A 24,899-nucleotide genomic window follows, 5' to 3' on the forward strand; every position below is an offset into this window, starting at 1 on the left:
TGGGGAGGGGGTTACAGCTGGAACCTGGTCCCCCTCCAAAGACCACGCTGGCATCTCCTGCGTGTAGCATCCAGAGCGAGAAGATGGAGCAAACCCTCCACCTGGGTCCTGACAGGCCCACAGCCCTCGGCTGGGTCTGAACAAGCAGACACTTGTTTGCCTGTCCTCTGCTACCCAGCAGAGCTGGCTGGCATGTTAACCCTTCCCTCCCTTTCCCTGGTAGGTGGGAGATCTTCAGAGAAGCAACGTTGGGGTGCATGGGAATCACAAGCCAAATTCATGGATTACATAGGAAACCGGGAATAATAATGATGTGTGAAATACTTCCAGGCAACGAGCTCAAAACGCTGAGCTGGCACTGCTGAAGGGCTTGATAGTATACGAAAACATTTTGGGCAGGGGATTTAATAACACCCTTAACGAAGAGGGAGAGGCCAAGATCTGAGTTCCACTCTCATGAAATCCAGACAGAGGGATCATTAACTTTATTTTTAGGCTTGGCTGAATAATCTGGAGGTTTGAAGATTTGCCTTTTTGTTTCACTTGTTTTAGGAGGGGCTGTGCTGGCATAGCTGGGATCGAAAGTGCACCAGATTATCAGAAGCAGCACCTCTCTTGTCACTTCCAAGGATGTACTTCTGTGACCAGCTGATGAGCCGAGTGTTTCGTTGGCTTTTTTCCCCAGCTCAGGGCAGCCACACATCACAGTGCCTGGGCTGGTCACACGCTTCCAGGGGGCAGAACATGGCTGCTGGAAGAGCCCAGACCTTCCTCCTGAATAAGCCTCTTCTCCCTCCCTTGCTTCTGTGCTCTCCCCCACAGTCCAGTTTGCAGCACAGTGGCTCTGGCCTTCCCACCCGAAGGGCCTTCTGGCAGCAGGAGCTGCAGCTGGAAACCAAAGCGTGGGCCAGTTTTGCCAAGGAATTCAGCATGCCGGCTGCAAGGGGCCAGCAGCACCAGCAGACTCAGGCTGGATCGGGGGTCCCCAGGTGCTGCAGGTAGTTGCCGCAAACGAGACCATCCCCTCTGCCTGCAACTGCATGGAGCAAGCTGGTGCCATGCGGCGATGGCCTTACTCGCTGCCGCGATCAGCTGTTCAAAAGGCAGTTGGGTGAGAGAGTGGGGAAGCTAACACCAGTTAAAGTGAGATTTGGACCGGGGATTTCCCCCTTCTCCTTTCACTTCCCTCCAGCTGTGAAAGGGGTGGGGAGAGCAGGATCACTCGATCTTGCAGGAGGAAAATTCCCCCTCACTGAGGTTAATGAACGCGCCTGACGCGGTGGCAGCCGTGCCCGGCCAGGGAGACGGGCTGCCGGTATTACGTGTTATGCTGCATGTATATCCATCAGCCACAAGGCTCTGGCAAGAGGCCCCAGCTGGAATTAACCTGCAGTAACCCCGCGGCACAGGGGCAGCCTTGGCGGGGCGTGCCTGCCCAGGCTGCGCTGGAATATGAAAGCCATTATAATCCACTCATTCATGGCACTTAAAGAGCCAGAGGTTTTTTCCCTGGTTCTCCTGGACGGGAGAAGGGTTTGGGAATGGTAACGCACTGCACTCTCCATCCCCACGGGGTGTTGCGTGCTTTTCCAAGCCCAGCCTGACATGTCATCAGTCCAACAAGTTTTAAAGTAACATTTTTATTATGAACAAATAAAATTTCAGATCAGCACAACCAGATGTCTGTTTCCATATTAGTAGAAATTATTTCAAAAAGGTTTTTTTTTTCTTTTCCAGTACACAAAACAGAGATACTACTATGCAGAAATCCCTAAGCTGTGAAAAATCGTATCCTACTCACATTTCAACAGTGACAGAGCTTAGACAATGTGCAGATTCAACTTTCCAATCCTTCCCTGAACACCCAACACTTGGACATCTGCTCTTCACAATACCAGCGGGGCTGGGAACGGTTTTGGAAAACAAACTAGTCCATGCTTCTGCCAGCAGCGGTGTGCGTGTGGTACGTTCGCCTCCCTCCTCCACGCTCGGCCGGTCGGCACCGAGCCTCACCACAGCCCTGGGAGGCAGGGTGTAACCCCCTGGTACAGATGGGAAACTGAGGCACGGAGAATTTTTAAGTGACTTTGTCCCAAATTACGCAGTGAGCGAGTAGCTAAACTGGGAACAGGTCCCAGGAGAACAGCTGCTTTAGCCACAAGGTCCCACTGCTGCCTTCCCTGCTTCCACCTCTCATGGACTCAATTTAAGCTAAACATACAGACAACGCGTCCAGGATACAAACATGCCACCAAAAATATAGATATATATTTATAGGTGTATATATATATACCTATCTCAAACAAAGTTCTATTTAAAGTGTTGTATCTGTTTCTTAATCTAACAAAAATTCTAACTCAAATACATTCAAAATCACCTGCACCCACAGTTCAATGTAGGCAATTAAATAATTAAGAAACCCCTCGAATGTTCGCAATTCAGCAAAAAAAAAAAAAAAAACAACGGCAAATAGCTGTCAATACTCCTATGTATATTAAAGAAAGACTTAAGGCACCCAGAGATATTTGCCAATCTACCTTTAAAGTGACTGGGCAAACACCAGGACTGTTTGGTTACTGCTCCTCAGCTTCCACCCTAATTCCAGATTCTGGCCCTGGATCAGCACTTGGAATTTGAAAGGAACCCTTGATGCCAAACCTTGCTTCTCTGCTGAGAGGATGTGAAATATTGCAGCATGTCATGGCACGCTTCTCTACCGTAGGGTATGTCACACAGCACGTTAAGGGCACCAGGAGCAAGGAAATCATTCTCCTCGCCTTCCCTCCCCACACCCCTTTCAAATTACTGGCTGGAGCAAATTCATCCTCTCCGGAGATTTCTGTGAGTTCAGAGGGGCTTAGTTTAGAGTGAAGTCAGCCTGCAATTACAGAGCTAACAGTGTTTCTCTTTTTTTAGAGGGCTTTTTCTTTTTTTTTTTTTTTTTTTTTTTAAATGGTAAGATACAATTCTAGCCATAACCCCCTATGCCCCAGTCAGCCTCCAGGCAGCCATGAGCCTTGGAGCAGTGAGGATGCTGTCTCCCGACACCAGGAGCTGAAGGGCTCCCTGCTCCATTCCTCCCTGTTGTACCTCTCGGCTGGAGACCACATGACTCCCGATAGCTCAAAACCTTGAAGGGTCCCATTGCTGAGCAATAACAAGGCCACGGTGGTGGCAGGGAGGGGAAAGGAGAGAAGAAGGACTTCTTTTCTAAGTAACGAGCGTGCTCTTGTTAAGGAGAACATCACAGAGCTGTCCTGGCTCCTGGCGAATTTTACAGCTGCGGGAGAAAGCAGAGCTGCAGAGACTCACTCCTGTGAAGCTTGCCTGGCTGCTACGTGGCAGAGCTGAGGCGAGGAAGTTGGCATCCGCTCCATCTCTGCCCTCTCTGGCCTGCCTGAATAAGGGAGACGCTGCAAACCCCTATCCAACGTCACCTCGTTCCGGCCATCTCTTCTGCTTTGCTCCGGCTCCATTTGATGCATTTAAGCAACAAAAACAATACTATTGCTACAACTAACAATAATAATAAAAATTAATAATAATGGGGAGACTTAAGGGGGGAAAAAAGCACGTTCAGCCCAGTGAGGGGCTCGAGGCCATGACACCCAGAACCTAACCCACCGCCTGAACTCAAGCTGCGGTCTCTGCAGTTTGCAGGAAACAACACCCACAAGGACTTTTTTCCCCAGCTCACCCTCCAGCTGCGTGCCCACATCGGTTCGGTGATATAACTGACCTTTCTGCAGGCTCAGCCGCCCTCGCTGCCTGCCTCGCCGGCGAAGGAGCGAGGTGGTGAGATGGCTCGCCAAGGGGGCCGGGAGAAAAATTCAGGGACTAACGAGGAGCTGCTTTTGCCTCTCCTATCCACTCCCTCAGAGAATTGGGGAATGGCAAAGCACCCCAGTCAACCCTGGGCAGGAAAGCCTGGAGGTGGCCCACATTGGCAGCAGTATCTTGCCTCGAAGGTCTCAACTCCCTCGAGCCTGCCATGCCGCCTGACCCGCATCAGTGTTTCTCAGGCACTTGTTAGTCGACCAAGTGGAGCCTCCCGAGGATTAAAAGACCTGCTCCTGCGGACACCCTCACCCCTCCCTACGCCTGCAGATGCTCCCTTGCCCCATCCCTGAGCTCAGCACAAGACTGCGGATCCACACGGCAGGCATGGACACCGGGACATCTGCCTGCCACCCAGCAGGACCCTGTTCCTCCAGCACATAAAGCAGCTTAACTCAGCGGTGGAGCTTTGGTTTACATCCTTCTCTCCCTCTCTATTTTGGCAAAGTCCTGTTTTCTGGCAAAAAGTCTCAGCGGCAGCGGCGAACACCACCACCCTGGGCAGGTGCCACCCCACGGCAGCCAGTGGCACCCCCCTCCATCTGTCTCCCTCCTCGCTGTGGCTCTCCAAAGGGGCTGTGGAGCCCAGAGCCAGGCTCTGCCTTCAGTCCCTGGTGGCACAGGGCACAGCGGGCAGCGCGGGGAGGGAGGCTGTGACGCCAGAGGGAGGAAGTAATAAGGCCACCAAAGCTCCCCCCTCCAGTGCCCGTTGCCGCCAACGGACCCCCCTGGCCACCAGTGGACCTGGCTGGAGCTCTGAGAGAGTCTGGGGGCTCTCCTCTCCCCAGCCAGAGAGGCTGTGCAGTGGGGAGACGGGGAGAACACTTCCCAAGAGACATCTTGGAAAGAGACAACTCTCTTGATGATGGCAAGGGGAGGGGATGGGGCTGCTTTTCCCAGGGAGAGCAGTTTAGCCATGCCAAGTCTGTCAGCAGCCCTTGAGAAAGGAGGAGGGACAGAGGAAGGAATTTTGGGGAGAAGGTGGGGGGGAGAGCATCCCTGACTTTGTCTCAACTTTTCAGCTGGCTGGTACAGACTTCCCTTAACTCCATGGTACGTAGCCGGCTGCAATGGGCCTCCCCAGGCTGCTTCCTACCAGCTCCTCTGCCAGGGAGAGAGCGGGACATGTAAAGCGGGAGATGGGGTAAAGGGGCTGGAGAGAAAGAACGGAAAGGAAAAGGAGAGGAGGGAAAGGGGTGGCCTTGTGTTATAAAGGCAGAATCCTAGATCTTAAATACATCACTTAAAATACAGCGTGGGAGGGGGCATTAAAACTCATTACCATTATCTTAAGCAAACTGGTAGCATTATTCAGTAGTTAGTAAACAGAACATTAAACCTTTGTCCAGCGTGTTCAGAGGGGTCAGGAAGGGAGAAAGGGAGAAAAAAGGAGGAAGGAGAGGTGTGGATGTGTGTGTGAAGGGGAGCAGGAACTCAGCCACTCTTGTGACTCCCATCTCCAGTCCGCATTTTTCGAGCCAGGATGACCTCCTTGGAGACCTTCTTGCGATCACTGGCCAGCCCCAGGAGGCACATAAGGTCGATGAAGGCTGTGGTTACGTTGAAGCGCCAGCCAAACTCACTGGTGGAGTAGTCATAGGGAAAGGTGTGGTGGTAGTTGTGGAAGCCTTCTCCTGCAAAACATGACCAGGAAGAGGATGTTGCAGAGCTCTAGGTGATGGCCCCTTTATCTTGGCCCAAAGCATCACATTCCTGAAACAGGCTCTGGACTGAGTCCAGGCTCCTCTCAGCCCAAATTCACCTCTCTACGATCTACCCCATCTCATTTGGGCATGGTCCAGCATGCCTGGGCTGGCCCAAATGAGGCAATGACAGTCATAGAGGACCTGTGGTGCTTTAGAGGAAAATGAGCGTGTAGCAAGGAACTGAGGAACACCCTGGCTCACCAACTGCACCAAAACACCAGGGGAATCCTAACGGCTTTTCCTCTGCCACCACAAGAAACCTTCTAGTATTGGCTGAGCTACCAGCTAGACCTGCAGCAAGTCCCCAACAAGTCAGGCCAATCAATACTCCTGCAACACTGGCAGTCCTAATGCCAAATCCAAAGGGTGTTTGCAGATGGGAATAATGCAGATTTCTACTAAGCGATATACCCTGGTCAGCCACTCGCTGCTCCGGACACTGTCAACACTGGTTTCGGTACTCACCCCTTCAATGACACTGCCTGGACTCCTGCTCCTACCCCCTGAGTCTCTGCCATTCAGATCCCTCCCTACTAAAAGTCCAGGAGCAGATCCTTTGGTGGTGGAAATCAGTGCAGCCCCAGTGATGTACAGCGATGCAAACCAACTGAGGATTTGGACTTGGGAGAGCAGATCAGGGCAAATGCTGACCCTGGGATGTACTTCTGTAGGTCCCAAAAATTTCAGGAAAACGTATGAGATGATCTACCTTGTCTCATCCTCAAGTACCCCCAAAATCACCAGCTGCCCTGAGAACATATGCAAACATACATCTGCTGGTTTTCAAGTTGAGAAGTCTAAGACAGATAAGCAGAGACGGCAGCACACGTTTTTCAGTCTGGTGAACAGGGCAGAGAGACCTTTGAGCAGGGTATATAAAATATTGCCATTGAGATAAGGAGGTGCTAAGTGTAGCAGAGTCCTTTCCAGCCTGGAGACAGGCTGTTGGGAGCTGATAACCCCACTGCCCTTATGTACTCACTGTCCAGCCTGGGAAACACCCACAGATGCAAAGGCTGAAGGGGAAGGGTGCAGGGGGAAATGGGGACACCTGGGTTCACAGAAATCCCCAGAAGCAGCCGCAGCCCCAAGGGGCAGTCCCCTCTTTACAGTCTACCTGCAGCAAAAGAGACGGATGCTGAACATACCTAGGGCCCCCAGGCTGACCAGGGGGTTCTCCCGTGGATTGATGTGCTGATCATACGGCCGGTTGCCAAACATGTGAGCAGCACTGTTCACAAGCCAAGTGGCATTGAGCCCTATGGTATAGCGCAGGATGGCTGGAATGAAGAAGCTGATGACGATGGATTCATCCCAGAAGTACCAGGGCACTACAGTGGGCAGCGTGAAGCACAGCAACACCACCGAGGGCTTGTAGTATCTGGAAAGGAACGGACCAGGAGGAAAGTGCTCAGTGGCAGAGGCAGAACAGGAAGGGCTGGTTCAGTCCTCCCTTTGGAGGATTCATGCCCAGCTTGTATTTTCCATACAAGGAAAAGTCAAGTACAGAAATACCTCCCCCCTGAGCGCTGCATCTTTTGTCCTGGATGTGCAGAAGCCATGCCTGGAGACTCCCAAGTCTTATCACCGGGCAGGAGACAAACTATTTAAGTCCTGCTCTCCCTGTGTCAATCCCACATGTGCACAAACCAATGCGCCCATGACCATGAGTCCAGACACCAGCTGCTGCTTTTGGCCTCATCTGCCATTTGCTTCTCAGCTATGTTGGTCCCCATAAAGGCAACCCCATGCTTGCAGAGTCCCACAGAAGGTCCCTTGTCTGGTTCTGGCCCAGTGCTTGCAACTCCTCCTTGCAGACTTGGACCTGCCTATCAATATACCCCACCAAAAAGTGCAAGCAAGGGACACTTGCACCATCAAACAGATGAGCACATGGGGGTCTCTCACACTAGAGGAAGCTGAACCACTCTGATGACACACAAGAAAAATCCCTGACACAAAAAGGAGGGAAGCCATAAACCTTGTTTGGTTCATGTGGGACTGAACTAAGGATCTCCCGAGTGTCAGTAGTTACTATATGGGTTTAGTCCCCATCCCTGCAGCCCTGATGACAGGCTCACCTCCTCTGGGGATCAGTCCCAGTATAGCCCCAGACAGCTGAGAAATACTCCATCCAAGAGGCACCACTGAATCAAGACTGCCCTTCCCAGTTGCTGCCTCTCTCATGTCACCATTTTCAATTCCTCTTTCACCACAGTTTCCAGGAGACTGATGGGAAAGGGGCAGAGGCATGGCCTGGAAGGTGTACCACAACATCTCCAAGGATGGCTTGAGGGTACCCACGGGCTGGTTCTGGGCCAGCCAAAGCAGCAGCTGGGCTGTGGGCAGGCAGGTGTGGAGGCACTTTGCGGTGGGAAGCTCAGCCCACTCAACCCCATCACACCAAGATGCTACAGGCTAGGCAGGCAAGAAAGGGGTGTGGGAGGGCTAGAGATAGCACTAGCTCCTAAATATTTCCTATAGGAGAGGCACAGCTCATTTCTCACAGTCCATCCCACAGCAAAACCTTGGGCAGACCGAAGACACATTTCTCACATGACGCCCTCAATCCCCTCAAGCTCCATCAAAGGTGCTTGGGGTCCCCATCCCATTTGCAGGGTCCCTGCTCCATCCCACACGGTTCTGCGCTGGGGCTGATGCCACCACTCACCTCCGCTGGAACATCACCACTTTGTCAGCCTTTATGTCGCTCAGGTCCAGCTTCTGGCCCTTCTCTATGACGTCCGGGTGCTTGCGCACCAGCAGCCAGCCAATGTGGGAGAAGAAGAAACCCCGCATGGCATTGTGTGGGTCCGCGTCTGTCTCAGAGAACTTGTGATGGACGCGGTGGTCCCGGACCCACTCATAGATGTCATTCTGAAAGGCAACAGGAGTGGAGACTTAGGGCCAGGGCTGGAGATGTTCCCTTCGAATTAACAAAAGGGCCTAAAACATGCAGACACCTAAATCCCAGTGACCTGAACTTGTATCAGTCATTTTATCTTTCATTAGGGTTTGGGGTTTTTGGCTTTTAAAACAAAGGTTGGGTCTTCGTTGTTCAACCACTTCAGTGGACTTTGAAATCTGCTTCTTTGGTGGGCTGCCTTTTCTCTCTCTCTTTTTTTTTTTTTTTTTTTAATTGGCTAACTTTAGGCTTTGGTTTGTACATCCTCTACAACATCACAGGCTCTGACTGGTCAGCCTGCTCTCCCACCCCTGCAACAGTCATCTCTCATTGGCCAGTCAGTGCCTCCTCCCTCACACGCTCAGCTCTTGGTCACTTGTCCCCATCCCTACACAGTGCCAGCCGGGATTGATCAACCTGCCCCTTCCCTTCGCCCTGACATTTTCCATGGGTCAACCTGCCTTTCTTTTCCTGGGATTGCTGAATCAGACCTGTTTAACTTGGGGGTGAGGTTTTTTTAACCTTTTTTTTTTTTTAATTGGAAATAAAGTTTTTCATTGGAAATCGGTCTTAAAATTAAGGCCCCTCTTTAGAAATAGAATAAACACACCATTTCAATGATAGTTATCAAAAATACCCCCCTTCAGCCCATAATCATTCCGTTTAAGCTGCAAAATCAATAGAGTTTGGAAAATGTCAAAGCTTTCATCATTTGTATTAAGAAATGATTTGTTTTGGCCAGTTTTAAGAATAGATTTTAATAAGCTTGTGTTCATTCCTTTATATCAACATTTTGATGTGCTTAAAGCCATGTATTACACCATCCTAGAAAACATGAAAGAGAGATCCAAGCACGCCTCTATTGCCTATATTACCCAAGAAGCTCCTTAATCTCCTAAGTAGATAGGACTTTTCCTCAAAACACTCTGCAGGTATGGAAGCGGCATAATCATTCCTATTTCTTGCCTGGAAAGACCGAGTGACTTATCCACACAGGGAGCCTGTAGCAGAGACACAAATCCTCAAGTCCCTCTCAAGTGTTGTAACCACTCCTCCTTCAACTGAGATAAAATGATTTACCTGCAGGCGATGCAATAAGGCAATGATAGACATGGGCCAGGATTCAATGTCTCACTTGTTTCCAAATACTGGGAACTGCTGCCTGCCTTCCAGCCAAATCCTGAGCACCTCCAAGTATCACCAGCCCTCACTGATGTTAGCCAGAGCCTGGTCACTCAGCGTTCCCCCAGAAGAGGGTGGCCCAGCAGCCTTCCCTAAGGAAGCAGGGAAACACAACCAGCACCCATGCTGGAAATGTGTCACCTGTGACGCAAAGTCTCTTTCACATTCCAGACCCTACACAGCATCACGTAACATGAGAAAGCCCAGCCTGAAAGCTGGGTTTGCACAGCTAGTGAGGCTTCCCCGTCTCCTGGAAATCCTTCTGCTGGAGGCAGGAGGCACACATTTGGAAAGAGACCATGTACTGCAGCTGGAGTGTGGTACCAGCTCATCCACCACACCCTGTGCACAAACACACATCAGGGGTCTCAAAGCTGAAAAGTCAGTATCTTGACCCAAACTTTAGCACATTATGTTTTCTACAGATCTTATTTTGGGACTACCTCTAACTGCAACCCTGTCTGAAAATCGTGGCTTTCTGAGGCCAGCAAGCAAAGCCTCGGAGAGAACACCTACTTCTTTGGGAGTTTCCAGCTACAGGCTATAATCAGGAGAGCTTGTGCTTGTGCTGCAGCTGCCTGGTCTTGCAGGTGGAGAAGATGACTAAGGGCAGAATTCCCAAATTCTCTGAAATCACAAGCCACAGGTCCCTGAGCATCCAACAGGCATTTTCTGGAGGACCTCAGACAAGATAATCTATAGTCTTCTCTGGTCTTAAAAGTTACTGGTCTCATCTTAGAGATGCTGCCACTAACAGGAATGAGATAAATTGAAAATAAACCTTCTCTTGATCTCATTGAAAGTAACTATTAAAAAAAAAAAAAATCCATGGGCGATGGCACTGAATTTTCAGTAAAACTTTGGATTAGTTCCTATTGAAGCTGAAATATCTGTCTGTCTCTCATCTTTGTCTATTCCTATCCCCTACAGCAACAGCTCAGCAAATTCTTTCCCCCTCTGCCCTATAACCCTGTGAAAGATGGTCTTTGTACGGGACTAGCCAAAACACAGCAACCCATCCTATTCCCTTGCTGAGTGCTGGACCAGTAGCTGGAATCAGCAGCTTGGTCCTTCCTCTTCCTCATGAAAGACTCTGGTTTGATACTAACAAAGAATGGGAAAGTCAGTGGTGCTTTAGAAAGTTTTTCAAGGCTAAAAAAATCCCCAAAACATCCCCACTCTGTTCTGTTTACACGTCAATGAAGTGATATCCTCTGTGCTACAAAGGTGGGAAAGGAAGATAATGTCTCTAAAATACCTGGTCTACTTGGGCTTTACACTTCCCCCATACCTCAGCTGGAGAATAACTTAGGGGCACAGCACTGATACAGCTAGACGAAGGTGAACAGAAAAGTACGTGCTGCACCCTGCCACCCCCCCCAAGTAGTTCCTACACATGAGCAAGCCTGTATGAAGTCCCTTCAAGAACAGCTGGAGGACGGAGCGCCGTTAGAGCTGCCTCACAGCAGCAAACCCAAGAGACCACCAGGATTTTTCTGTGCCAAGCCAATCTGGGTTTTCAGTCTGACATCTAAAGGGCCATCTCTGCTACTTTTTACAGTCCCTAAGGACTTCCCTGATTGTTTGCTTTGTGGACTGTGAACTGCTCTAGTGAGTGGTTAGGCAATATGCTGAGGTGCTTATCAGCTGCCTGCAGCCACTTGTGCCACCCTGAATGGGCCCAACCCTTCTCTCCTTGAAACATCATTGACGTGGGATGACTCTCTGGAAGCCAGTGGTGTGACTTATAACAGGGTTATTCCTCCATATCATTCTTCTGAAACAGAGAAGCATCCCCCTTAACTGCAAAATCTCAACAAGTTCTTGGGCTTTTTGCAGGAACAAATTCCACAGCCTGGCTCCCTGGGCTGTGCAGATGTCTCCCCCCACTTATCAGCCATCATGCAGCAAGAGGAGGGTGAGGCAACCACCAGGAGAGCACTTAGCACTTCCACACCTCTTTCACAGGACCTGGAGTAAGCACAGGGAGACCGTACCTCAAGGAAAGGGCACATTCCTGCTTTGGAGAGCTTTCCAACCCCCTGGTATTGGCCAACAGTGTTCTCCCCACCTGCTTAGTCTCTGAGTCACCCTCTGATGGGACAAGGTGAAGACAATGAGACAGACTCTAGCACCACAGTGTTAAATGGAAAGGGCAAGTTGTTTCCAAACAAGAGGTAGCAGGAGAGAGGAACCTCTCCATCAGCTTGTGCCCTGTACCTGCGACAGGGAATCAGGGGAGAGCTTCCTTCTGAGGACCAGTGGCACATTGAGGAGGTGCTTACCTGGAAGGCCATGGAGTTTGCAATAGTCAAGAAGATTCGCAGGGGCAGTGTGGCTTTGTACGACCGATGGCTCCAGAGGCGGTGAGATCCAGCTGTTATCCCCAGAGCACTCACCAGGAAACACAGAATGGCTGGAGAGGAAGAGAAAGTGTTGGAGCAATTAGAGCAAGTCAGCCAGCAGGAAAGTTTCAGGCAGAGCAACACAAAGGCCGGCCTTCCCCCAAAGCTGTATAAGCAAGGGAGGAACCCACGGAGAGCAAAGATTGGGGCAATAAAAATGAACATGAGAGTGCCCAAGCTACCACAGGCTTCCTAAGCAACGTGGGGCAAATCACTTCAGCTCTTCACCTCTGACAAGGGAGGAGGCTCCCCCTTACAAGACTTGTCATGGGGGGTTGGTTCTTCAGCAGAGTGCCATCTGTCGTGGTGCACGATCATCAAAATTGTATAAAGCTTCCATATAGCCCTGTGGTAACAGCTCTGCAGTCCACCAGGGAACAGCTTCCCCCTTTCCTCCCACCCTGAAATAATCAAGGGTCTTGTCTTTGTATCTCACCACTCTTCACTAAATCTCTTTTGCATTCTTTTCATCTAGAGGTGGTAGATGATCTTACAGTTCTTCAGGTCAAGCCCAGGGTTAGTCTTCTGCTCCCTTTCTGAGCAGAAGCTGCCTAGAAAAAGAATGTTCCACACCACTGAAACCTGGGCTTCAACTTCAGCTCTACCACTGACTTAAAATCTGCCCAGAGGCTCCTGTTCCCAGGGTCTTTTTGATCCCTGCCTCTGCTCAGCTCCTGCACCGTTTATGGAAGGAAATTCCAAGGCAAACAACTCATTGCAAGTCATGCCAATGGCAGAGGCAGACGTTGCTGGGCCCAGTTAGGCTTTGAGGCTGCTTCATGTGTTCCCTCTCCACACAGGTCAGAAGGAATTCCTTGCCCCTCTGGCAACTAGTAAAAACTACATCCCTCTCCCTCTGGATCATGTGCCTATGTCTGCCCTGGTCTGTGTGTTCCTGCATGTCCTACTGGGACCTCTGGAATTTAACCTGGGTCCCAGCATCTGGTCCTAGAACTAAAATGGAGAAAAGACCCCCAGACTCATAGCAGCATTACACTAGAAGATAAGAAGAAAACTGGATCTGAAAATTAGCTTTCTCTAGGAAGGACGGGTCAGGAAGTTTGTCAGAAAGACAGAGGGCATTCAAGAGTTGGTTTGCCCTGCAAGCTCAGGCACCAAAAGGGAAGGGTGCACATCTGTGCATAGGTCAACTGATCCACCTTCACTCCCCTGCGGGAAGGGATGCCTTCTCACCAGTCCCCCAGGGGAAATTCTTTCCTTGACATAAATTTGCAGATTTCAGCCATTTGGATCAATCATGAAAACAGCCCCTTATTCTTACATGTAAACTAGTGGATATGAATTGCCGGTGTGCTTGACAACACCATTCAGTCCAGCCAAATGGCTCTAATCAAGCTTATTTTGAATGCACAAAATAGATACCCTGCCAGAAACTTGTCTGGAATCAGAGATCTGAGACATCTGCAAGGCACTGTTGCCCTGTTCTTTCATTCAAAATAATCCAGGCTTTATTTCCTATCATCTCCTGCTCCCTCTTCTTTCTGTTACCTCCTTTTTGTTTTTCCACATTCCAAACCTAATCTCTTATCCGCTAAAAGCTGGTCTCGGCTGATTTAGCATCCTCTTCTGGCCCCTTAAACTTGCATGAACCCTCCTCACTCCCACCCTGCTGTGTAACAGCAGCCTTCCCTGTCTGCTGATCTGACCGTGACTTCCCATTTTCGTCTTCTCCCTTGGCTTCCCTGCCTGCTGCTGCACGCAGCGCAAGCCTCGGACCAGCACACCTCTGCCTCCTGACTCCCAGCACCTCCGCGGTCTCTGGGAGGAACCAGGCAGTCCCTGGTCACAGCTGATTTATAGGGCATGAAGAGGGATGAAAATGCATGCAGATGCAGCAGGATCTGGCCTTTGCAAGAGACAATGGCACTAAGCAAACCTCACAAAGCTGGCCAAGCCTGGAAGGGGAGAAGGGAGGGATGCTGGAGCAGGGCATTTGGTTCAGATCTTCCTTTGGCCTTACTGACAATGAAAGTACTTATGCTGGACACCTTGAAGGTCTCAACCAGCCCCATAAAGCTGACTTGAAAGTTAAGAACCAGCTCATGACCAGTTCCCCATTGATTTTAGATTTTAAGACTCGTTTTAAAATCAGTCACTATCCCCACAGATTCATACAGAAGAGCAAGCCTTGAAAAAGCACCTAATATATCATTCCAATTTGCAGAACCTCTCTGGGCTCAGACACTGCAATAACAACGAAACCTGCTCCTGGATGTTTCAGACACTTCCTACTAGTGGCCAAAGTGTGACTCACCACCATTCTCCCTTGAACATAAGCAGCTCTACCCTGCAAACCACATTTCATAAAACCTCTGGGCAACTTTGTACCTACGGTGCACACCTCAGTAGCTGAGGTAGATTTCCAAGGGTGACCAACAGTTTATGGCAGAACTGAGAGCAGCATCCAGGAGTCTGGATTTAAACTCCAACCTATATAGACCTATGAAAAACACCGGACAAAGAGTCCATGATAAACAGGAGCAGCTTGCAATGGATCCATGGGGCAACTTGCTGGGGAAAGAGCCCAGCTCTCCACTGTGGGGCAAGCAGGCATGAGGTGATGGTGCACTGGGGACAGAAATGAAATCCTTCATGATCTTTAATAGCACTAGAAAATAAATGCTGCTTTAGGTGAATATAGGCCCTATTTATAGCCCTGAGTTCAGGCTTCCCTCTCTGTTGAATTGTCACATGCTGCCTGGGAATTTTTTGGTGAAAGAGGCTTCCAGGAAGATGATTCTGGCTGAGGACTGTGGTATTTAAGCTTTGCAAGAAGGAAGCGCATCTGTATCTCTTTTATATGGGCAATTCTCAGAATTTGCCTGTGGGTATCGTCCTTGGGAAAAGATGACACCAGCAACGAAGAGGTATCAGCGAGCACAAGGAATCATAAAAGAGACGTGGTGGGGAAATCAACAGACCCAGAAACCAGACAACCCAGTACTTGCTTTCAAGGTAGCCTTGCCTGAAAGCTTTTGTTGAAAACTTGGAAGAGTACCCACTGCTTTCAGGTGCCCTGGCATGGAATAGTCAGAGCCTTCATCCAAAGCCCATGAACCTCAGCAGCTCATGCTGACTTCTCTTGGAGCTGTGTCCCAGGTCACTACAACAGCCACAACTCTCTAATTATAATTCTGTGCTGCCTTGCCTCTCGCCCATATACAGCTGCTGTAGTTCATGTAAGGAGCAGACACTTTCTGTGGGAAAGGAGCTGATTATCAGTCTATGCATACATGACATCCAGCCCCACAGAAACCCAAACCCTACTTGGGGACTGTTAGCTCCATCAGCCATACCTAAGACTTGTTGTGACAGTGACAGGACATAGACAATAAGATTGAAAAGCCTGGTGGAAAACAGAAGAATCCAGCACCCTAATGATTCAGAGGGTTCATCCCTGCAAACAGGTATAGTGGTGATCATTGCATAGCCAGGGAATCAGTATCTCACAGGGAAGAAGAAAAGCTCCTCCAAGATCATCCCCTAGGAATGAAATTGGAAAGAGAGCAGAGAAGGTGAAATAAAGCAGCATAGATTTTCACAGCTGCCCTGTAATGCTGCCCCAAACTGAAGGACTCAGGGACTCCATCAGCTGAGGTTTCAAAGTCATCTTCCACACCATGCTTTGAAGTATCCAAGATCCAAAACATCATCAACTCACAGGTGATGTTCCCAATGACCCATTCAACTGGAATACAAAGAATTATGACCACTGGCAGTAATATGCACTCAGTGCTCCAAAAATTAAACCCAAAACATTCAGGATTCAGTCACGTCTATATGACTCACTAGCCTTTACCTCTTTAGGGCCCAGATTCAGACCTCAAGTTAGGATGGGAAGCCAGGAATGTGCTAAAGGCATTGTCACCTGCAGTCAACACCAAGGATGTTTACATCAAGAGTAGGAGCTGCTCCAGCAGGTGTCCTTGGGCTTCTGCTCAGTGCAAGGGAAAACTACAGCTTAGACTGTTCCCTCCTTGCCTCCCAGTCCCTGTTAGCCAGGTGAGTCCTGCTACTCTCAGGAGAAAGATATCAAGGGCAAGGAAACATGTGCAGGCTGCATAAGGGGAACAGTGTTTAGGAGGAGCAATAGGAGCTACCGTTGCTAAAATCTAACTTCCCCATCTGGCAAAATCATAACTTCCCGTCCATGCTCAGAGGAGAAGCATGCCACCTGCTAGTTAAGCCTGGAAAGGACACTAAGTGGGGAGGTGTTGCCAGCAGTAATCTTGATGGGAAAGTAACAAAAATATTCTGTAATCCATTCTTTTGCTGGACACATCCCTGGGGGTAGTACTGGCTGAGATTTTCAGGCTGTCAGAATTGCCTAAATTATCCAGATTCTCCTTGGTCCAAAGATAATGCAGCAGCAACAAAAAATGGTTTTTCTGGCACAGAGGGCACTGCAGGGAGCTGAGGTGTTGTCAGAGCACCCTGTTGAGAGGAACTGTCACTGCTTTATAGACATTATTGGCCAGGCCAACGGGGGTTAACACAAATATCGTCAGTCTGCCGCATTCAAGGGCCAGGAAGACAACCTGCAAATCTTGTTTCCAGGGAGGCTCAGAGCTGCTACAGAAGAAACTGTCCATCACCTTTGCATCCTGCCCTTCCAGACCCAGTCCCTGTGCCGTGTGGCAAATGACGTGAAATCTGCTTGTGATCCCTGAAAGGACTGCGCAAGACTTTGTCAAGCACAGTGAAGATAGTAAGTAAAAGGGGAGCCGGCGAGAAAGCCAGAGCTGGAAGGGCTCAGAGAGCTCTCGTTACAGTGAGCTCTCACCTGATCAACAACCCCCATCTCATTCTGGGAAGCTCCGTACCAGAAAGAGATCAGGGGATACAATGCACACAGCTACGCAGAACAGCAAACAATGATGAAGGAAGGGCTGGAGAGCTTGAGAGACAAAGAGGAATTAGCACACAGAGAAATGAGAACAAAAGAGGACACAGTCACCAACATAACTGGTTTCAGAGGGATAGGAACATCAAGGAGACGGTGGCCTGGATGAAGAGGGTATAAGCAGGGGATTGCTCCTTGTAATAAATATAGAAGGTAGATTAGCTACCAGGCACCACAGCTGCCTGTAGCATCACAGCAGAGAACATCTGGGGCCATGTTAATTTTATATTATATGTACACAGCCTAAGGAAGGAATGATCTGAAAAACAAACAAAGAAAAACAAAAACCCCAGCGGCTCCAGAACTACCACTGGGACAGCTGCTCTGCCATGAGCCCATGGTGTATTGCTGGGAGCAACGCAAGTCTCTGCTGCTCCGTCCTTGTGTGTAAAACGGGAACTGTAGTCCTCTCCTTGCTACCAGGGCGTGCTGGGAAAATAACAGCAAGTCACTGGGATGACAGCCACAGATGCCTTGTATGTGCTAAAGAAAGGTATGAATTGAGGAAAGGACAATGCAAGAAGAAGCAAGGAGCCTTGCTGAGAAGCCAGACCTGCAGAGGACCAGAGTATTCCAGCTCCGGTCAGCACTGGAGGAGAATGGACTATAAGGGAAAGCTCTGACTTGGCTCCAGGGTGCAGGGAATGGTAGTCCTTTCCCAGAACAAGTGCTAGGGATGAAGGACAGGTTGCTCTGTGGAGCTACTCCAGCTTTGGTAAGGCCGGGTGGATCTTCAGCCAGTCCAAAACAGTGCAGTTCCCCTGAAATCTGTGTCCTTCTCCCACTCCCAGAGCATGTGTCACTCCAGAAGCCACCAAGGAATCTCGCAGTGCCTCACAGTGGCAGGAGAGCAACTGGTGCTTCACATCAGAGTTAACTAAGGGAAGAGAGCAGAAGGGACTGGCATCAGGTAAAAAGCAAGGCAGATTCCCACAAATGCCATGGGATGCCATCGTAAACAGGCACGCAGTTGCAAAGACAATGCCTCAGATCATTTTGGGGTAAGGTGGGGCTTAGCAGAATGCAAACCAGCATTAACCTTCTGGATCAAGATGCTCGAGCCCACTTAAGTATCTCAGGGTCACTCAAGGGAGAAGGGCTGGATGGATTTGGAAATCACGATGCATCTCAGCAGCTTGAAATGAAACCAGTAAACTTGACTCACCTTTTCCCTCCTCCTTGTCCCAGTGCCCTGAGGATATTTGGCCAGGCTTGGAGGACCCAGGCTGCCAGCTCAGTGAGTGAGAGAAGCCAGCAGCCCCTGCCTAGCCTCCAGCTGAGAGCCGGGGGATGTGACACACAGAGCAGGACCAAGAGCCCTGAAACGCTTCTCCAAGGTCATGCTGAGGCTGCACATTCTGCCCAGCTCTGCCAGCTCGCGGAAAAGCACAGCCTGTCAGGTTTTCACAGGGGAAAGGCCCAGCAAAGTCTTCTTTCATAAGAAGAAGCCATGCTGGCTGCGTAGGGAACACGTCGGTGCCTCTGCTTTTGCAGATGCTGTAGCCGAGATGCTCTGAGCGAGTCCTGTGGCCTCCAGTGACGCTCATCCCCCCGGCCTCTGCCTGTGAGGGGCTGAGATGGTCCAGGAGGAAAAGAGTCAGTCTGGCTGTCCAGGGAGCCATCTCTTGCCTGGTCCAGCTGTGACACTCGTTGCTCACAGACATTGGGACGACGGACTTTGAGAGCGTCACAGATCAGGGGGATCGCTCCAGGGCCTGGCCACTGCTGGGCTGGCCAGGACTCTGCTCCTGGCTGAGCACTTTGCGAGAGCACCGCTGAAACCAAAAGCCACGCCAGCAGGTCTCAAATTAGACTGTCGCTCTTCGTTTCAGGATGCTCTGTTTCACAGGAAGGCAGGGGCTGGACGCAATCTCTCGACCTCCCCACTGGGAGCCGTTTGGCTTCTTGACTCCTCAGGGGTCCACACAAAGGCTCGTGGAAAGCGAGGCTCCCCTGCAGCTTGGGCCCTGGGCCCAGCTGCCTTTCAGGCAGTCAAAGGAGAAGTTTGGTTTCTACTGAGGGCAAGGTCTCTGAGAAACGGGAGCTTCGCCTAGCTGCCTTCTGCTGGGTTGTGCTTTCCACTGGAATTTGCTGCCTGGAGAGACGTCTGTTTATTTTTTGAAAGTTGTCAGGCTTAGTTCCGGGATGATGGGGACTAATCTGAGCTTTTGTAAGAATGATAAAAGACCTGAGCTTCAGACTTAACTCTTGACTTTTACCTTCCGCACAACTGTATTTTGTCTCTTTCCCCTCACACACGTGTGCAGGATTTACCCTCCCTTGACAAGGACAGGAATGGTTCTTGCCTTTGGGCAGCAGCCTCATGCCAAATAATGCCCTGTACCCTACCTGCCCAGCCACCCCTTAAAGTGCATCTCTCTTCCTAACTTCCTGGGACTTCACTTCTTTCTCCTCCCCAAGTCTGTGGGCCTGGAGGAAAAAAAAAAGTACCACCCAACAGATCCGGGGTTTGCAGATGCCAAGAAACAAATGGAGGAACATGCTTACCCCACGCCAACGTCTGGATCTTTGCAGAAGGTATCAGCGTCAACCCGAATATGCCTCCTAGATGCAGCAGGCTCATGAGGATGATATTCCTCCAGACGTATCGCATGGGGGGCTTGGGGCCCTCTTTCTCCCGGTAGGTCTCATCAAAGATATCGTCTATCATGCCCCGGTCTCCTGCCAAGTCCTCATGATTGAGTAAGTCCTTCTCCATGACGGCATCCCCATTCCTGGTCACCCGGGAGGTGACGGTGCCGACAGCGGTGGTGCTGGAAGCGGAGGAGAACTCCTTGGAGAGGCAGCAATGGACATTTTCAAGAAAGGAAAAAGGGAAAACAAAACAAAAAGTTGGTGGTTACCAATGCAGGGAATAGAAGCACGAGCAGCTCGTCTGGCAGTACCAAGACTTGCAGCCTGGCAGGCTCCATTCTTTCAGCTGAGACCTTGGCACCAAGAAGAGCCTGCTCTGGCCCCACAGAGTCACAGCCTGAGAGGGAGGGGCCCTGATCTTTCTGGGGAGAGGAGGTGAATGGTGGACAGGGTGCAAAAAGTAAAGAAAAAGACTTGAAAGCCAGCCTTTTTTTCCACCAGTGGCTTTGCTGAGATCATTTGCAGGCTGCAAGGATTTTAATTTTCCTTCAGTTTTATTAGTGGGCGTTTTTAGGTGGGCTTGTGGTCTGGGCTTGTGCATAAGCAGACAACAATAAAGCAAATCTTGTGAATGAACAAAGAGGTAGGAGAGAAATACAGCCTGAAACAGGGTTTTATTATAAATCATTGGGCTGCTCCTGATACCCTGCCTCTTTGTGTCACCCCACCAGGGATCACTGGGGGAACGTCAGGAAGATCCAGAGCGGGATTCCTCCAGGGTGCCTCCTTATCTCCCCCTGCCTCACCTTCCAGGCTGGGATGTGGCAAGACCGACACGCTTGGAGATCGGTGGACGGAAGCAGTTGAGCAATGTGCTTCCAGTTAGACCTACAGTTCCTATCCCATGGCTGCTGCTAAGCCTCTTATCCCTCTCCCGCTTTCCACCCACAGGCAAACTGAGGCACGGGAAGACAATCCTCTGAGCCAAGGCCACCAGCACGCAGAGAGGAAGTTTTAAGCTGCAAGTTGGCTCAGCCTGGCTCCCGGCTCCCTCCTGTAACCGTGACACAACATTCCCTCCGCACACGCTTGTTTGCCCTGGCTGAGTGACAGCCTGCCCGATCAGGCATGCATGACGAAAGGAGCAGGCAGGACTGACCCTAATGAGACAGGTCACTGAACCCTGAATCACTGATTTCCATCTCCATCATGACAGCCACGTGCTTGCTGGTGCTCGCAGCCCTTTGTCAGGCCTGAGCCCAAGCGCCCGACGGGGCTCGACCCCGGGGGTGCTGAGCACATGGGATGCGAGCGGTGGGAGGACACACCGTCCCCATCCCCTCGCCCCCCAGGAACCCGCCCGAAGGAGACGTCCCTCCGCCGCCCGCACCGCTGCCGCCACGCGCGAACGGACACTAAAGGTCAGCCGGCAGGAACGGAAGAGCTGGGACTGCAGAAGGGAGCGTGGCCAAGCTGGGAAGGCTCCTTTCCCGATAGAAATCTCTCCTGAATTAACAGCAGATTCCCACGCAGGCACCTGGGATTCATAAAAGACCACCGTCCTGCCATGGCCTAGTTTCCTGAGGGAGGCATTAAAATCAGGCCAGGCAGCTTACGTGGCCACCCCAACTCCTCCCTTTCCCAAGGGTAGAAACTAGAGGGTTACAGACATACCTCCCTATGGGGAGGAGCTGGCAGAGCTGACAGATTCCCCACGTTTGGGAAGTAAAATGAGCTCTACAGAGGGAGCCCTCTAAGTTTTTCCTTCTGGAAGCAAAGGTTATAAAGGAAAAAAACCTGGACATGAAGTATCCTGCTGCTTTCTCTGAACCCAGGCAGCTGCTGAGCTTGGGACAGGCTCCCTCTGCATCCCGGCTATAGGCTGTCTCTGCCTGCTTTCCTAATTAAATTTTGAGGGTATGATACTCTGAGCTGCTGGAGAATTTAGAGGCAATCCCCCCAAAAAAGAGCCATGAGAAATGTCTTCTAATCCAGAGATTAGGCAAGGAAAAGTCCTGCCCATTTCAAAGTGTCAGATATTCTCATCTGGCACTTTGGCAGGAAGGCACAGTTTTCTTCCTTGGCTGGAAGACAATCTACGAAAAAGACCTAAGACTTGTCTATGCAGGAAAAATTCCCAACAGAGATCTGGTGGTATAATTAGACGGGTAACGCTCCCCATATGGACATGCTGCTTCCAGAGTAAGAATGTGGGGTTGGAGTTGCATTTTTCTCCTCCGCAATAGCTTATGTCACTGTCAAAGTTACACAGGGGCCGAGCAGGAGGAGGGAGAGCGCAAAGAAAACAGAGAGGGAAAAAACCTCTTCTTCCAGAGCCATAGTAGCTACATGAGGAATTTTACCAGCATACCTATGCTGCTGGAATCACACTGATATAATCAAACTGGTCATTTCTCACATGTAAACTAACTTTAAATCAAGGGGGCTACAAAGCTGCTGTGAAATACAGCTCCACTGTTACAGACCGGGGTTGGGGAGCGCAGGGGGAAGAGGGAGGGAGAGTGGGCAGCTATTTAGCTGGAGACCATGGAAATGAGGAGGAAAGAAAGAGGATGTTTATCTCCTTAAGGCCATCGTGGCTCCTACTGAGGAAAATGGGATGGGGATTGATCTGGGGTCTAGAGCTGAGACAGGGAGGAGGCCAGCTAAATCATTTTCATGCGCTCTCCCTCATTTCTGAATGACTTTGCAGCTCTCATCTGCAGAACAGATGTGTTCCCCCATCTCCAACCTGCCCCCCCCACCCTACCAGCATTGAACATGCCATAGGTGATCCTGGCACCAAGCCAGCTTATACAACCAACTGCAGCTCAAAGGCTCCCACACTGGGTTCAGCCTAGGGGCCCCAGGGCACTCAATCTCGGGTCCAGTATATTTGAATGTGCCCAACATGACCCAGGGATAGGATTCTTTCCAGCCTCCAGGATATGCCCCAAAAAACATGCCAAGACCATGAAGCGTGATCTGAGCACAGTGCCCTTGGCATCTGTTTCGGATGGGGAGAGGAGTAAAGTTCTTTACATCACAGCATCCCTGGAAGATCACGGCACCTGCACAAAAGGACTGGGGGAGACTCCGTGTGCTGGCGAAAGGCAAGAGAGCCGGGCTCTGATTTACCTCCACTCCTCGGCATAGGCAGAAGGGGGAAGGATGAGGAGGTGAGAGCAGGAATACCAGAATCAGCCCCTGCTTCCCCTCGGGCAAGGGGTGGCTGCAAGGAGAGGCAAAAATGAAAAATAAAAGCTCTAAAGATCCAACAGCTCTACGTATCTTCCTGGTGCCTGGCTGTTATTGAGATCTCCTTATGCCAAAAATGGGCAGTCTCCCCATTGTATGTTTGCTTGGCTCAGGCAATGCAGACAGAATCATCCATTTCATCTGGGCAGTTGGACGCTTTCACCTTGTGTCTGTCCTAGAGACGCTCCCTGCTGCAACATTTGCCTTAAAAATGCTGTAAGTGAAAGCCATACCTTATTTAAAAAAAAAAAAATCACAACCTGGACACTACCAAAACCCCCACGACCTCTTGGCACAAAACACCTTCCAGAACAGCCCTTAGCAGCACGCTTAGGTGGATGCTTTTAAGATAAACCTGTATTTTACGCTCAGTCCATCCGTGGGCAGAGACCCCGCGGGGAGATAATCCCAGCGGCGGCGATGCCCACTTCATTCACGGCCTCCCCAGGAGGCTCGGGGGATGTCTTAAATTACCACCGAATGACTTCGCCTCATGACTGAGAAGCGGCACCGAGGGGACACATGCACGCACACGTGTGCATACGTGTGTGTGTGTGTGTGTGCGTGCACGGACACGCGTGGATGCCCAGGCCTTTTTTCCCCCGAACAGCAGCAGCGCAGCACTGCCGGAGCCGCGGAGATGAAGGAGGAAGGGGCGAGAGAAAGACAAAGCGCCCTGGCCCGCCGGCAGCCCCCCGCTTACCTCCTCCTGCAGCAAGTGCGCAGGCATGGGGCGGCCCTGTCTCTGCTCCTCGGTGGCGGTACGCGGGCGCGCAAGTCCCCAGCGGTGGTGGCGGGAGGAGGCTGGCTCTTGTCGGCCCCTCGCCCGGCGAGCTGTGCGGCTCGGGGAGGCGGGCGCGGAGGTATTTAAGCGGGGCTGCTCGCTTGGCGGCTGGCGGGGCCGGGCTCTCTGCGCCCCGGCCTCCCGGTGACCCCCTGCCCGCGGCTGGGATGCGCGGGGTCAGCGCGGCGGGCGGCGAGTCGCGGCGGGGGCCCGGCTCTCGGCGTGCCCGGGAGGGGAGGCGTGGCGGGGCGGGGCGGGCCGGGGGGCGGGAGGAAGGATGCTGAGGAAGAGGAGGATGACGAGGGCCAGGCTCTCTCATGATGCCTGCCTGCTTTTTTTTTTTTCTTTCCTTTTTTTTTTTTTTTTTCCTCCCTCCCCCTCGACAGCCGATTGGCTGCGGGAAATTTGGTGCCACCTCGGCCTGCCGTCGCCATTGGCTGCCCGCAATCTGCTGTTCGCTCCCCGCGGCGCGCACCCTGCGCGCACGGCTCCGTGCGCGCCCGCGGGCGGGAGGCCTGCGCGGGTGGGGGGGGGGACACACGTGTGCTGCGGCCCTCTGCGGGCGCTGAGCGCTGGAACCCGGCCCTCCGCACCCCCCCGCCGCCGCGGGGCTGCCCCCCAGGAAATAAGAGGGGCCCGAGGGGGGTCGGGGATCGGCGAAAGAGCCCCGCGCCCCTTCCCCAGCTGGCTGCGGAGTGCGGCGGGGAAAGAAGGGGCTTCAGAGTAAAACATCTGCTCTGTATGGGGGGTCTGTATGGGGAGAGAGGTATCTCTATCTCTGCAAAGAAAAGCACACCCACAACTGTATATCCGGATAACCGTGTGTATCTGGATAGGTGTTTATCTGGACAGACAAAAACAGTCTGGAAAATGTTGGCTGTAACATTTTTAAATGAATCCTGGCCATTTTCCACCAGAAAACAGTCCCTTTTGGCGGAGGGCGGAAGGAAAAAGGAGCAGCTCAGGTTGCTATCAGCTATTTTCCATAACAGCCTCCTCGCTAGCCAGTAATGCCAGTGATAGGAAAATCCAAGCTCTATCCCAAGGACACCTTCACCATTAAAAGTGAAAAAGAGTGCCCTTGCAAATAAAACCTTGCTGGTGGCAGAGCCAGGAGGCAGCTGTCGTAAGCCCACCGTGTGTAGTGACCATGCCACGCACCCTTAGCAAGCAAAGCTTGGGGTGCCCTAGTGCCATCACCCCAGCCAGGACCTGTTTCGGCTCCTTTCCCCACTCACAGTGTGTCTCACATCCGACGTCTGTCCCCTGCTGACACGTGAGTCATTCTGGGAATGGAACAGGG

The 24,899-nt window shown here is 51.3% G+C and overlaps 1 protein-coding gene across 1 annotated transcript; it reads right to left on the reverse strand.

Moving 5' to 3' along the window:
* Positions 1-5,271: 5,271 nt before the first annotated feature.
* SCD (stearoyl-CoA desaturase) lies at positions 5,272-24,594 on the reverse strand (the record flags this gene model as incomplete). The annotated part of the gene is made up of 6 exons (XM_082002527.1): positions 23,516-24,594; positions 19,468-19,753; positions 11,916-12,046; positions 8,215-8,420; positions 6,692-6,924; positions 5,272-5,471 (listed from the first exon to the last, which is right to left on the reverse strand). Exons 1-6 carry the CDS (start codon positions 23,540-23,542, stop codon positions 5,272-5,274), a joined length of 1,083 nt encoding a protein of 360 aa, XP_081858653.1. The 5' UTR covers positions 23,543-24,594.
* Between the last annotated feature and the right edge of the window lie 305 nt (positions 24,595-24,899).

This window comes from Phaethon aethereus (genome assembly GCF_964289735.1).
Source record: "Phaethon aethereus genome assembly, chromosome: 7".
Lineage (NCBI taxonomy): Eukaryota > Metazoa > Chordata > Aves > Phaethontiformes > Phaethontidae > Phaethon > Phaethon aethereus.